Source organism: Diadema setosum, chromosome 19 (genome assembly GCF_964275005.1).
Source record: "Diadema setosum chromosome 19, eeDiaSeto1, whole genome shotgun sequence".
NCBI classification, from domain to species: Eukaryota; Metazoa; Echinodermata; class Echinoidea; order Diadematoida; family Diadematidae; genus Diadema; species Diadema setosum.
In genome coordinates, this window is record NC_092703.1 from 2371840 (window position 1) to 2387802 (window position 15963).

At 40.1% G+C, this 15963-nt stretch overlaps 1 protein-coding gene across 1 annotated transcript in view; it reads right to left on the reverse strand.

Moving 5' to 3' along the window:
* Nucleotides 1-1337: 1337 nt before the first annotated feature.
* LOC140243019 (transient receptor potential cation channel subfamily A member 1 homolog) overlaps nucleotides 1338-15963 on the reverse strand; it is a 90886-nt gene continuing 76260 nt past the window's right edge. The window contains 5 exon segments of the mRNA XM_072322760.1: nucleotides 1338-1595; nucleotides 2688-2832; nucleotides 2834-2874; nucleotides 3461-3529; nucleotides 6139-6360. Of these exon segments, the coding sequence (XP_072178861.1) occupies nucleotides 1338-1595; nucleotides 2688-2832; nucleotides 2834-2874; nucleotides 3461-3529; nucleotides 6139-6360 (735 nt within the window).

The following is a 15963-nucleotide window of genomic DNA, read 5'->3' on the forward strand; positions in this document are numbered from 1 at the left end:
TGGACCTTTAAGTAAAACGAGGGGGAGAAGGATGAGACAGAAAGATGTACAGGTTAAACAATATGCAGTCTCCAGAATTCTAATCTGTATCGCTGCAATACTCTTGATGTCATATTATCATAACATTTCAAAGGAAAGTTTCCTAAATCTTATATCTAAAAACGAGAAAAAAAATGATTTAAAGATTAATGCTTATAATGTTCAGAGATATCAAACTTCGGGGCATCTTGGTAGTACGATAATAATTCAAACCGAAACCAAATCTAACACTGTCCTGAGGCAGTAAACATGGAATAATCCGAAATTCAAAATAATTTTAAAATTAAAATTAATTAATTAAAATTAGGAAAAATAACGAGAATAGCAGCATGAGCTAAACGTGATTAACAATTATCCAGGATATGCACACACGCCATCTATGAAATATAGAAATGGAAAAAAAAAAACAGCATACGGACAGCAGAGGAAAAAGTTATGACAGAAAGAGGGGAAAAAAATGCATGTTCCCTCCAGAAAAACTTAATTTGATGACAACGAAGATATAGCAACAAACGTTTCAATAACAAAATACTTTTTGTCAGAAGTTTTGAATTTTTAAGTACTCTACCGCACACCGATAACATTAAGTATACATAAAGTTGTGCACACAGTACATGCACAGTGAAACTTAAACACGAGACACGACTCATAAAAATTATGCTATCACTAAAAAGACTGACCCAGTTACATCGTACAGTGAATATTGCGTAGTGTGACTAATAATAATATCATTTCGCAACTCATATTAATTTGAACCAAAAGATCATGTAGGGCCTATTCGATATATCATGTCATTTATAATCAATCAAGCTATCACTCATAATTCATAAAGTGCATATTATGCATTTGATATGACGACCATAGTTACTGATAAAACTCTATACACTATTGTCTTACAAAAGTCTACAAAGTTCGTGCATATAACTTATGCGTGCACGTAATTTATCACAAAACTATATAGAACTTATAGGCCTATCATCGACATTTGCTCTAAACATGTAACAATTCAAGTCTTATTTTTATCATCTTTATATCTCTATACACTTCATTTTGTTCCACTCTAAAGAAGTTTCTATGTAACAAAAGCAAACTGCCTATCCCGAGGACTTTGTTACAACGGAAGCATCCTAAATTTATTTTGATAAGTGGATTTTAATTACACGTGCATTTCTATTAAGTTACTGTTGAATAATCGACTTTAAAAAAAGACACACACACACATAAAGACGCAAAGCATGTACATAGTAATGGGAACTCATCACAATGGGACGCAGTGATCAAGTCAATTCAGATCGATCTTACGATTCTTCGTCTAACTTTACCCCACCATGTTTAAGCAACGCGTCTATCTTCTTCTCCATCCGATCAAATCGATCCTTCAAACTCTTCTGTTCCGACCGCACGTGTGATATCTCTGCGTCTCTGCCGGCCTGCTTTGCCATCTCATCGTTCACAGTGTCGCCAATGGTTTCTACTTTGGTATCGATTCGCTTCAGACGATATTTCAGATTAGTGAAGAGTTGATCTGTCGTAACCGTTTCATGCATGACGTCGCCCTGACACAGAAATGTAATTTTGACAATGGGGTTTAGAATCCCACAATCATCTATATAATTTCTTCTATATTCTGCGCTATTATTCAATGAAACGTAAAACTTCAAACATTCCTTGTATATTTTAATCTACTAATGCAAATGAAGATAAGGAATGAATGAGGAATAAAGACATACATAGGCCCTATTTGTTTTTCCTACGTTATGATTTTGCTGTGTCACCTGTTTTAACATTTGAAAAAATGGATTAATGTACTTGTCTGAGTGTCTCTTATACCCTTTTCATAAACTCATCCTCCAATTATCCGCCTAAGAATTATGCGGACATTTCAATAAAAAATGCGTTCACAAACTCTGAAAATCCGCACTTATTACGAGCGCCAGTCCTGAAAAAGGCGGATAATCGTCATGGTGACTGCACACGTCCCTCCTGTGACCGCTACCCGGCAATCATCCGCATAACTTTGGATTTGCGTTCACAAACTCTGGTCCCGATGCTGCTATTATGCGGAAGCGTCGAAAAAAAGCGGATAATTCTTGCCCCGCTCCGATTTTACGACCAAATTATGCGTATATTAGCCGCATAATTGAGTTTATGAAAGAGGTATTAGGTATTTACAAAATGGGCTTTAAAAAGCCAGTTCTGCAATAATGGTATAAGACGCGTTATATCAGTCATTACACTCCCAAGAGCTGATTTTAACGAATAAATTGTGATCACTATAACTTCACAATACTAAAAATGAAAAAAAAATCATAACTGAACAACAACAACAACAACAACAACAACAACAAATTCTGGAATGTTAAAACTTGACAGATTTCAAAAAAAAAAAAACAACAAAAAAAACCGGGGGTGATATTGATAACAATTAAAACATGATTTAATGTTCATGTTAATGGAGTGTTGATATCAGTAAGCGCAGGATTCTTTTAGCCTAGTTACGCATTTTTCGTTTTCTCATCAAATAAATCTTTCACTTCAAATTGCTATAAATATTTTGGGATACTTTCTTTGCAATCTGGGATGACGGTTATGCTTTTAACATAGAGCCTACAAGCCAATGACAGTGTTAACCGCCCAGCTCGACTCACTCGTGATTGGTTCTTGATGCAGATCTTGGAAGCCTGACGTAACACATGTTTGTCACCGGTGAGGGCGCGGTACCACTTCTCTAACCAAGCCAGGCGCGCTCGATTCACGTAGAAACGTTGGCGCCTGATGACGGCCGACCGCCAAAAAAATCGGGAGAGCTTGCTGGACTTCCATCACCAATTCCACCTGTTGACGAAATCATGAATAATTACAGAATCTCTACCGTTATAGCCTCGAATCAAGCTTTATTCATGCCACATATGATGACATTTGCAAAAGGGATATATTACCTTTAAAGCTTGGCTTATGCAATTGCTCTACAACCATGATAGCAGTAATACAAATCTGATGATGGCAGTCCGTTTCAGGTTTACTGACACTTCAAAGATTCTTCTTCTTCTTCTTCTTTGAATTACCTATAGTTTTTCAAATTTCTCATTTTGCAGGTACACTATACAAAATCCCATCAGTTGCCTGTTTTCTATAATGATTATGGCAGAAGAGTGTATCTACATATGCATCCTCTTGCCATCAAACTTGACCTCACAATGTGAAAATGGCTCAAGGTGGCTCCTTTTATCTAGGAAGAAACAACAACAACAACAACAACAACAACAACAAAATACAGCACATTCGAAAGTTGGCACTGTCCTGTGCCATGATTATTATGGTCAAGTTGTAGCGCCCGGTTCAAGTTTGAAATTCATAATACGACTGTCTGAAAAATCAGTGACTGACGAGCAACTTTAGAAAGGAAAATGAGTATACATACCTGCATCGCAAGACGATGTAACTTGGCCTTCTCTTGGATGGCATGAATATCATCTACCGCCAGACCGACCTGAAAGATCACGTACGTACATAATGTAATACATGTTTTATCTAAAACTAAGTAGTGTTATAATGATACTTTGATTGATTGATTGATTTATCTATTTCCGCAAAATAAAATGATGTACATCACTTCTTATTGAATAATACAAATGAATTATCACAAAGTACGCGAAACTGCGGTTGGATGGCCCTACTCAACTCCGCCCTCATGGTGGAGCTGTTCTACCGAGGGGTCCAGAAGTAAACACACTCGGTATACTTCGAACTATACCGCCACCAGTCATGTCAGTTGTCTTGAAACGTGACAAGGGAGAGTTGCGGAACTTGAGACTAGGCTCGTTTTGCTCAAAAAACGCTTGAATTTACTCGCTCTTTCATCTCATGTGCAGTAGGGCATATTTCTTTGCCCATCTAGCTATCTCTCCATTTACAGACAGACCTATGGTCAAGTGGATAAGGCTCTAGAGCCGCAGAAATGAGATCGGTTGTTAGAATTTGCACGCCAATTGCTTAGATCTTTAGATCAGACGTATCATCCATCATTGCTCTCTTGTGTAGGTGCGCAATGGGTGTCACAAGGGCGTTGCCCACGGAAGAATACCATGAACTACGACACAATGCACGGTGACTCCCTTGAATACTTTTCAACTAAATCAATTTAATTTTGTAATTTATCTTGTCAATCAGAACACAAAGCAAGTGAAAAAACACAAAAGGGAACAAAACAAGTATTTCCGAATATCGGAGGTTTCTTACCCTACTGAAGCCCGCACACACTACAAAAGCTATACAGTTAACCCAGCCCAAAACCCAGTAATTAATTGGCACAATACTTCAAACCGCGCGCGGAACGTTCCTGTAGTACAGCTGGGGTAGAGCCCTACGACGGTTGAGTGCGAGGTCGGCGAAGTTGGCGAGGTTGGCGAGGTCGTCGCGGACGCGGTGCGTCCGGCGAGATGCAGTACTCTGCAGAGTCCCCCTGTGAGGGTACCAGTCCAACCACGGCGTCTACCGGAGTGCGTCACACCGGCCTTATGGGAAGCGGGGTCAGTGACGTCCGGGACGGTGATGTGGCGTTCGGAGGTCATATACCAGCGGAGACATGGGCTGCCGGTCCGGCGGCGTCACCTTTCACGTCAGATGCGTCCGGAACTGGCGTCTCCTATGCGGCTGTACGAATACAATTAATTTCATCATAAAACCTATCCCGCTATCATCAAATATATGTGTGCCGGATCATGAATACTAACCACGGGGCTTCTGGCTAACGGCAGTCATTTTATAATGCTCACTTCTCACCATTACTGTGAGACAGCCGTCTACATATAACAGTGTTATCTTTTTATCCTCACCTCTTTATCCACCTATAAACACACACACACACACACACACACACACACACACAGAAAATGATTATTTTATCAGTTCATGTGCCATAACCCACTTATTACAACCAAACAAACAATCAATTTCAAGACCACTACTACGGAATCCAATGCAAGTGCCTTACTCGACATACAGCCTTATTATTCTCCTATACAAAACAATAAACTGGAATTTAGTGCGTCTCTTAGCACCGTGCACTTTGTATACAAATACTAATATCCCTCTGCGCATTTCCTATACCACTTTGATGCTTTATTAACCACAGCATAATCATTAACAATGTATCACTAACAGTGCACTCCATTACTCATAAATTTATATTCAATTAAATGAACAACAACAAAAAAATCCTCTGACAACCTACATTCAGGACAATTCTACAACACTCTGTTTTTCATCCCTTACTGTTCAGTACATTTGGCTTGTATACTTAATTCTTACCCATTTATACTAACTGAATGTATTTTTGCACGGGAGTGCTTACTCTAAACCACAACCATTAATTAATGAAATAATAAACTGTGTCAACACTTACGGATATATTGAAGCTTGTTCGTGTTGGTCCGGGGGTGCACAGTGGGGAGCCTTGTGATGAGACTAGCCTGCCAGCCTGAATTGCTTGCCAGTGGGAAGTCCTCGGCTCCTCTCTCTCTCTCTCTCCCTCTCTCTCTCTCGTGCACAGCTCTGCCCCGTCCACACGGAAGAGCGCTACTAGCTCCACCACTCTTTTCAAATTATCTGATGTAGACTGCCCAGATTTAGTGTTTGGACCTTCCACAACACCTCGGTCAGCTTACCGCGCCAAAATTTCGTCCAATCCCCAGACCAAATTCTCCCATATCCTAGCAACCCAATAACATTTAAATCAGTGCCTTAGCATTTTACCTCGCACCTACTGCTTCCCCGGTGCACGCCATTCCAGCCTGCTCGACACAGGTGTGCCGCTCGCACAAACAAAATACCAATCCCGTGGAGTCAAAACACGAGTGACAATGGGTACCACAAAACGTCGGGTATTAGTAAATACAAGACTCCTTGTAAAAATTGTCACGTGACTGAAGAGGCTAAAATTCTAACGTTGATAAGGTTGTACCATGCTGTAGTTTGTAATATGTTTGTAGTTTGTAATATGTATGTGTATGCGTTTGAACTGTCAGTTCAAAGTTTGCCTATAAATGAGCACGTATTATCGATGCCATTTCCGTGCAACAATATCATATTTTTTATTACCAGAAGATTCACGATGAGGATTGACATGATGACAAGAAAGAGAGTGAAAATGACGTAGGTGATGCTCTGGTAGAAGACTGAAGTCAAGAAGAAGTCTTCCTCGCCATCCGCTAGGGTGTTTTCCGTGTAGTTCTGACTGTGGAAGATGTTCCCAAAATCCAGCTCGCCGATCATCATGACGAAAGTCTTGGCGAAAGAATATTCGATCTGATGGAATGGTTGCTACAGCGGGAGGAAAAAAAAAAGGTTCTTATGTAGCATGTATATACATTTTTTTTTTTTCTGGAGGCGCACACATTAGTCTGCAGTGTTGAATAGTTTTTTTCTAGAACTTCTAGAATCTTCTAGAAGGTGGCTTATTGGAATTTATTGAAGTATCAAATGTCATATATCATTGATTTTCAGACAATTGACATATTTAACTTTGTGAACATAGGCCAGGAGCGTGATACTAAAGTAATAAATAATTACTTTTGGAAAAAAAACTCTCATGGCTAGGCGTGATTAAACTTCTGAGAAAAATGCATGATCGCGTTGTACTAAATGAACTTATTTAAAGTTGTTTTTTTGCGTGTAATGATGTTATTCACACCACAGCAGTCATATAATAGTCTGAACTTGTGAAACCTACTGAATATATCTTATGGAGATTTGAAGAATATTCATGTAGATCATATACGGAACAGGCGCGCCGGAAGCAGTTTTGGATGGGAGGGGGGGGGGGGGCAAATATTGGAGGGGGCTCACGAAAGACCATACATAATGTTACACAATATATACATATACACACACACACACACACACACACACACACATATATGATATGTGTGTGTGTGTGTGTGTACAATGGCGTACCGTGGGTCGAGACATGGGGGGGGGGCACCTTGTGGAAGAGTAATTTTGAGTGTGTGTATGCTTGTGCGTGTGTGCGTGCGCTGACAGTCTGCAAATTTGATGGGACTACAATACATTATGGAATGTGATACATTCGACAACGCAGTCATTGAGCAACATTGTAAGGTTTCCTTACATGGATTATGGAATGACGGTGTGAAACGACAAGCACTGTCAGCAACATCAGGAGAATTGCATAACAATAAAATGGGAGCGAGCAGAGCGAGCGAGCTTGAAAATTTTGACATTTTACAATCCAAAAACTGCCGTTTGTAGCTATAGGCCTAATTATCTTTCGCTTGGGAAATTAAGGGGAGCGCACCGGGCGCAACTGCTGGCAATTACTGGCAGCAACCAGGGAGGTGGGAAGAGACTCCTGCAGCAACATTAGGAAAATGGCATAACAATTCAATGCGACGAGCGAGCGAGCTTGAAAATTTTGACATACTACAGTCCAAAAACTGACGTTTGTGGCTATGTTTTTCGCTTTGGAAATTAAGGGGGAGGCGCACCGGGCTCAACTGCTGGCAATTACTGGCAGCAACGTTAGGAGAATGGCATAACGATTAAATGCGAGCGAGCAGAGCGAGCGAGCTTGAAAATTTTGAAATTTTACAATCCCCAAACTGCCGTTTGTAGCTGTATTTTTTTTCGCTTTGGAAATTAAGTGGGGGGGGGGGGGGGGGGCGGCCCAGGCGCAACTGCTGGCAAATACTGGCAGTAACAGTCTCTTTTACAATGGCATAACGATTAAATGCGAGCGAGCTTGAAAATTTTGACATTTTACAGTATAAAAACTGCCGTTTGTAGCTATACCTTTTTTTTCGCTTTGGAAATTAGGGGGGGGGGGGGGGGACGCACCGGGCGCAACTGCTGGCAATTTATTTTTATCATTCACTACCCGCACGTAGACTAGACAAGTATACAAGCGCACTACATAAAGAGGCCCAGGCGGGTTCGCGCCGCTCGCGCAGAAGTCATCTGCCATAGGATAACACGCCGTGCTGTTATGACTTTTCGTTGGACACTTTTTGCACGGCCGTAGAAAATCAAAAGCGCACACGTAACTCATTTCAGCACTTCTGATTGCCTACATTCTTGAACTATTTCATAATCTATAACATAGACTACAGGCACTGCATAAATACCAATGCACTAACACATTTAACGTAATAAGTCAACATGAATATGCATTAACTAAAATTGTATTGATATAACTGTCGATGACTGTTAGTAGGCAAAGGCAATATTTAAATTCCCCCTTCCCCACTATAGTCGTTGGCGTACTCGCTAAATCGCGGCAAAGCTCGTGGACGTATCTTACTAAAGGCCGTGTCACACCTTTCCGGGCACGCATCGCGCGCGACTTGCGAAGAACAATTTTGATACCCGGAGGTCCCCACAGATGACCTGCACATGGCAGTACGTCGCACGTATCTAACCCGTAGTTACCCGGAGTTGCGCACGCAGGTCCTAATTACCTGCAGCCAAAAAGGCCCTGTCACACCTTTCCGGACAAGCTACGCGGGCTTATTGCGTGCGGGGATTTTACTGCACGCAGGACAATTTTTGCGGGCGAACAAGAATTTGGGCGAGTTTCGCGTGCATCCTAAATGCTGGACCCGTGCTACGTACGTTCTACTCACGTGCATTCCATGTGACCTGCGTGTCAGGCGCAAGGGTAGCGAGTGAGGGCTGACAACTTGCTGAAGGCATCCCTCTGAAGGAATTTAATATGGCAGAACTCCCACAGAATGCCATTATCTTGGCCGCAGCCGACTCCAAACTAACCACCATAAAGGCAGTGACTGACCCTCGGCATGCACGCAGAACTGACCAGCTACACGAATATTGGCAATTCGACACAGTTCCTTGCCAGTAAAACACCCGTATTATGTTTGTAGAATGCCCGCAGATGACACGCGCTTCCAGCGCATCATGAGGCATACGACCACGGGCAACTTACGTACTCATCCGTAAAAAGTTTGTGTCATGCTCAAAACTTGGCTGCGGTTAAATTGGACTTGCGTGCGCACCTCCGGGCAACTACAGGCGAGACACGCGCTAGGTACTGTCAGGTGCGGACCAACTGCGGAGAGCTCCGGGTAGCAAATTTGTTTCCCCGCATGTCAAGCCGCAAAACTTCCCCAGATACGTTATGACAAGGCCTTAGGTGAGCGTGCTCAAAACTTGTTCCGAGTGAGTCTTGGGGGTTCTCCCGCAGAGGTACACGCAGAACACCAGTAGGAGACCCTTACCGGCAGCACCTCTAAGGCAACTTCAACGCAGGTAATTCTCAGTACCTGTAAGTCGCTCGTAAAGGCCGTGTCACACCATAACGCGGGCTTGTGGCGAGGAGGTAGTTTCCAGCACGTAGAAGATTTTCAGCGGGCGAACAAGAATGTTTGCAATTTTCATTCATGCCTTGTCATACCGTACGGGGGAACTTCTGCGGCTTGACTTGCGAGGAAACAAATTTACTCCAAGGAGCTCTCCGCAGTTGGTCCGCACCTGATAGTGTCTAGCGCGTAGTTGCCCGGAGGTGCTCACGCAAGTCCGATTTAACCGCAGCCAAGTTTTGAGCATGACCAAAACTTTTTCCGGGTGAGTCGTGGGAATGCCCGTAGAGGTCCACGCAGAACGCCAGTAGGAGACCCTTAGCGGCAGTACTTCCCAGGCAATTCCCACGCAGCCATTCCATTATAGGAATTCCTTCACTAAGTTGTCAGCCCCCACGCGACTGGTACAAAGGTCACACAGTATACTCGCAAGTATAACGCGTCCAGCAAGTAAGACACATGCGCTGACTCGCACAAATCCGTTTCCGCCCTCAGGAATGTCCGGTATGCTAGAAAATCCCTACACGTAACAAGCCCGAGTAGCTTGCCCGGAAAGGTGTGACAGGGCCTAAACACGGTTGCGAGTAAAAAAAAAAATATGCGTGCGCACCTCCGGGCGACTACTTTTGAGATACATGCTAGGTACTGTCATGTGCGGATATCTACGGCGACCTCCGGGTAGTCAAAATAGTCAAAAATCCGTTTCCGCCCTCAGGAATGTCCGGTATGCTAGAAAATCCCTACACGTAACAAGCCCGAGTAGCTTGCCCGGAAAGGTGTGACAGGGCCTAAACACGGTTGCGAGTAAAAAAAAAATATGCGTGCGCACCTCCGGGCGACTACTTTTGAGATACATGCTAGGTACTGTCATGTGCGGATATCTACGGCGACCTCCGGGTAGTCAAAATTGTTCTTTGCAAGTCGCACGCAAGGCTGGTGTGACACGGCCTTTACAGAAAACGGATCGGTATCAAAGCTCTCTGGCAGGTCACACGGAATACACATAAGTAGAAGATAAGTAGCACGCGTCTAGTAGGTGCGAAACTCGCAACCATTCTTGTCCACCCGGGGAAATTCTCCTGCGTGCTGGGGGCTTTTGACTGCTGCATGCACTTAATGGACGCCGGGCGGATGCCCATATCAAAGATTGAGTGCACAGTGCCGTGCCAAATATTTGTCTGTAATCACAGCAGCAGTTTCATGTCGACCTCTTCATGTCCAATTTCTTGTGCAATGCAATAAATACATAGAAGTTCAGAGGTGTCCTTTTCCCTGCATGATGGGCGGGGAAGTCTTAAGGAATTAACATCACAATGACTTGCTCCCAGGCACAGAAAAAGATAAGCAAATTTTGTTCTACGACAATCTACAATTAGGAAACGATTGAAATGCTTTTATTGATCTCCTTACTCATTTTGAGCTCTCTCCGACTTATATTTTTACTTACATTTAACACTCTCATAAGAAGCCGGGTGTATGTGTCTTGAAGCCGTTCTTGCGCTGTTTTTTTTTTTCTTTTTTCTGATACATAAGAGAGTTTGGCTTCAGCCGTCCAGAAAAATTGTCAAAAGTAACTCAAGTTGTGGCCAATATAGTTCAACAGCCCTTTGAGGGATAGTAACATTTCAAAGAGGGATGAAATATTATCCGTTTTAATGCGTAGAATGCGAGTCCAATGCGTAGTGCAAACGTGCATGCACTGTCTCCATAACGCTTTCTTTTTTCTTTTTTTTTTACTCTCCTTTTTCTAGGCAAGGCAATTAGGACCATCGGTAATGTCGAGCCTTAATTACGTGTTATCATGAGGGGGAAAAATAAACGTATGAATATCTGAAGCCCTTAAAGTTAAAATTCATACCATTAACAAATCAAAGAGTGCCTCCAAACTGAACTGGCTTCAATATTAGCACCAAAGTCAGTGTTGATGGATGCAGAGATCCCAGTGCCATTGATTAAGATACAACTCAACCAAAACCCACTATTATCTGTAATAATTGCAGTAAAAAAACACACACATAAATAAATAAATAAGTAAATATATATATATATATATATATATATATATATATATATATATTATATATATCATATATATATATATATAATGATGGTATTATTATCCGCGTGTTGGAAAAAGACCCTTGCACGGATCTTCCCTGTTATTACCCTGAGGAAGATCCGTGCAAGGGTCGAAAATTTGGTTTACAAATAAATGAAGTTGGATTCTAATGCATTATGTCAACTTGTTTGTCTTCACCGTATATATATATATATATATATATATATATATATATGACCGTGCTTAACAAAGCGAACAAAAAGTCGCACGCACTGATTTTGTGTGAGGACTGAAAATAGGTGAAATGGGTCAACCAAGCCGATCTTGACTTTTTCATATTTTCTGAAAGGGCAAGTATTCTTCTACATTATGCTCAAGTTTGGGATCATAAAACAGGCAGGAAAGTGTGTTTTTAAGCAGTTTATCTCGATCATTTTTTTTTTTGGTAGAATTGCATGATTAGGCGTGTCTTCAGAGTCCCCTTTTCATTTCTTACAGACCTTGCACACACTCTTCACTTTCAACTCTCATAACCTTTGACAGGATGATGTTTCTGCTTTGAAGGTTGGCAAGAACTATGGACAGAATGTGTTGATAAGGCATCCGCAATTTCAGTATAATCTGATAATCCCTTCATTGTTGTTATTTAAGTGGTTAACATCCTGGTTGTTGTTTTTTGTCCCATTCATCGCACAGCCAGCACGGCTTGGTGAAGATTAAGCGCTTGAACAGGCACTGTACTTCAGAGCCTCTTTTCTCAGTTCATACTTTTCCCGAGTGTGTGCTTTCTTTCCAATATTTAGATAGGTTAGGATAGTCCACTTGATTTGAGTTATACATCATCTTAAAGCATAAAGTCTGCTCTTTCATAATGTGCTCTTAACTGAAATTTCATGTCTGGCGACTTTTTGTTTGTTTTGTGATGCAGGGTCACATATACAGGGTGTCTCAAATAAAACTATACACTTTTGAAATGGCTGCCGAATAAGAAATATATATTTCTTTGGGAAAAGATTTATATGTATGGATAGCTTATGGACTCAACTTTCATATGACACCAAAAAGTCTACAAATGATTCATGCTTGAATGAGCACTGCTCACTTTTGTAAAGGGTATGGAAATTAGGCTGCGCAGGAATTAGCCTTTTAAATCTGCGACAGGTGAGTCCGTTGGAGCTTACAAAACTGAAGTTGATATGATAAATTTATGATCAATTGCGATCTCTTTGGGTTTGCTGAGTTAGTTTTATGGTTTATTAAACCAAACGTTTATGCATGAGTAAACCGCAGTTGCATTTATTTTATTGTAGCATTGCAAATTTCCCTGGTAGACTCAGTGGTGGGTTCATGTGAGTAAGGACGAGGTGATGGCACATGTTGCAATTTCCATGTTAAACACTTATTTTTTACATCTGTGACTTGAATGAAAACCTTCGCCCCACATTGCAGTTATTTTCAGATTAGTAGAATAGCTCATTGATTTACTTAATAACCAGATGGAGATTATGTAAATTCATTATTCAAATACATTTAGTTGAAAATTTTGCTGACTCACATGAACACACCACTGTGTCTACCAGGTAAATATTCAATGCAACAATAAAATAAATGCAACTGCGGTGTACTTATGCATAACAACTTTGGTGTAATAAACCATAAAATTCACTCAGCAAATCCAAACTGATCGCAATTGATCATAAGTTCATCATATCAACTTCAGTTTTGTAAGCTCCAACGGACTCACCTGTCGCAAATTTAAAAGGCTAATTCCTGCGCAGCCTAATTTTCTTGCCCTTTACAATAGTGAGCAGTGTTCATTCAAGCATTAATTATTTGAAGAATTTTTGGTGTCATATGAAAGTTGAGCCCATAAGCTATCCATACATATAAACCTCTCCCCCAAAATTATATATTTCTTATTCGGCAGCCATTTCAAAAGTGCATAGTTTTATTTGAGACACCCTGTATATTATATATGAATATATATATATATATATATATATATATATATATATATAATATAAATAGATATAAATATATATATATATATATATATACACACATAGTATATATATATATATATATATATATATATATATATATATGTTTCTCAGTCCAGTAGAACAGTCAAATAAGTTTGCATTTGTGTACATTGAAGGTAAAACCTATTTGACTGTAATTGTTTGTATAGGGCCATTTGCTGCTAGTGACATTCATTAAGGACAAGTTCACCTTCATATACGTCATAACTTTCATAACTCATGATTCATAATTTTTTAACGGGTTGTCAAATTTTCCTCAAACCCTCACTGATGTGTTCTACTAATATTGCTGCATTCACTCAATCCACATGTCTAGAGAGCGTCCTCCGTCAAGCAGCCATGATCAAAAATATCGCCATTTCGTTGGCACTATCTTCAATACAAACAAATAAGTATAGGAACATCTATTCATTAATACATTTTTATGAAAGTCTTACGACCCATTGTTGGGCTTTTGGTGGATTATGCTTTCATATTAGACCTATATATCCGTTATGACCCTATCACCGTTGACCTGTGACGTCATACCGCCACATAAAATGTCTTTTCTTACTTCATTCTGAACACATGCACCCTTGAAATTTGGTATAAAGATCTGAACATCTGTTCTTGAATTTAATTCTAGGAGATAACTAGAGCTTAGTTTCTGTCTTTTGTGACCTCTATTATCTTTGACTGTTGACATCATGACCCCACATGTTAATGTTTGTTACTTCATTTTGAATATAATCTGCACGCTTGAGTTATGGGGAGACTTAAGTTTATTTTGTAAGGGGGCCTACTTTGTGACTAAATTGATCTTTGGCATTTGACCTCATAATGCCCACATAATAATTGCTTCTTGTTTACTTCTTTATGAACACACCGTGCTAGTTTGATGAAAACCTGAACAATATTTGTTTTTGAGATATTGGAAGATTAAGCTTATTTCATGTCACTCAGAATACCCGTTATCTTTAACTTTTGACCCCATCACCCCAAATTCGATCGTTTCTTTCATTATCAAATCACCCTTCAAGTTTGGCGCAAATTCATTCAACCGTTCCCGAGTTATGAATAGTTAGACAGCAGAGAGACAAGCAGACAGAAAAACAGACGGAACCGAAAATGGAACCTCCGTCTGCTCCGCCTCGTTTCGCCTACTGGCCGAGGTAACAACATACTCCCAACGGGCACCACGGGAAAAAGACAACAACGTATAATTTGTCTTTTAGCCCATGCTATCAGAGGTACTTGTCGAGAGTGCAATACATCTCATTCTTTTCTCTCTCTCTCTCTCTCTCTTTTTTTTTTTTTTACTGTACATGCAGAGCCATCACACGAGTTCTTCATGAATTTGTGTAAGACTTCATTTATTTATGGTTCCAACAACTTGCAGTATATCTTCAAAGCGCTATTTCATTTACCACTTACAACATTGTTTAAGTTCAATTTCACTACATGCTGAAGAACACAGAGAAGAATCACACCGACAGAATGGCAAGGGATTCATCAAACACGGATCAAACATAGTAGAGTAATAAGGTATTTGAATTATACAGGTTTTCATAGAGAAGTGACACTGGGTGCGATCAAATAATGCTAATCATAATTATGAAGTGATCACATCATCACCTCGCATTTCTTACTTTGGTTTGTACACAAAGTAATATGCGAATGTTTATGGACATTATTGCAATTACTATAATTCTTTCATCCTAAAAGCCATAATATTAGTTCATCTACAAAATATACAAAGATATAAGGATACAACGTTTCCTGCTCGATTTTATGACAAGGGGGTAAATTTAGTGAAAAAACTTGGCTGCAGGATATAGAGATTTGATTTTTTGATAAAATGTCCAGTCATCTAATTTGCGCGTAAAGTTTCCAGGGTATTTCATTCAAAAAAGGAAGCAAGATTCATAATTCTGGAGGTTTGTAAGGACATTCTTTCAATTAGTGGATGTGCGAACCATCCGAAAAACAAATCCCTTTTCACTTTTGGATTAAAACATCTGAGGAAAAGAGAACCTAATCATTTCATTGTCGGAATTTTCGGACGAACGAACATCTAGATATATATACAGAGTTTGTGTGTGTCGGAATATCACCCATTTTGGGATACGTTTATATCCATAAAAAAAAATGTTCTCATATTTTGAAAAAAAAAAATCATTCAGAAGACCGAAACGTTCACATTCCTTTAACCTAAGAATTATTGTGATTTTTCTCTACCTCAACTAATGCATTACAGGAAGCTTAATTTTACCACATCACAGACTTTGTCATAACAGTATAACCGACAACAAAAAATTGTTGAAATAAGTCCATACAAAAAGTTATCTACTTTGTACTTTGTATTTTATTAGGGTTTCGTCATGCCGACATTAATTGAGTTAGAAACCATATTCTATTGACTCTTTTATTTTAATCAGAAATATTTCTGTAAAATGGCACAAAGCAATTCTGAAAGCGAAACATATTTGCTAGCGTCTAAACATACGGGTTG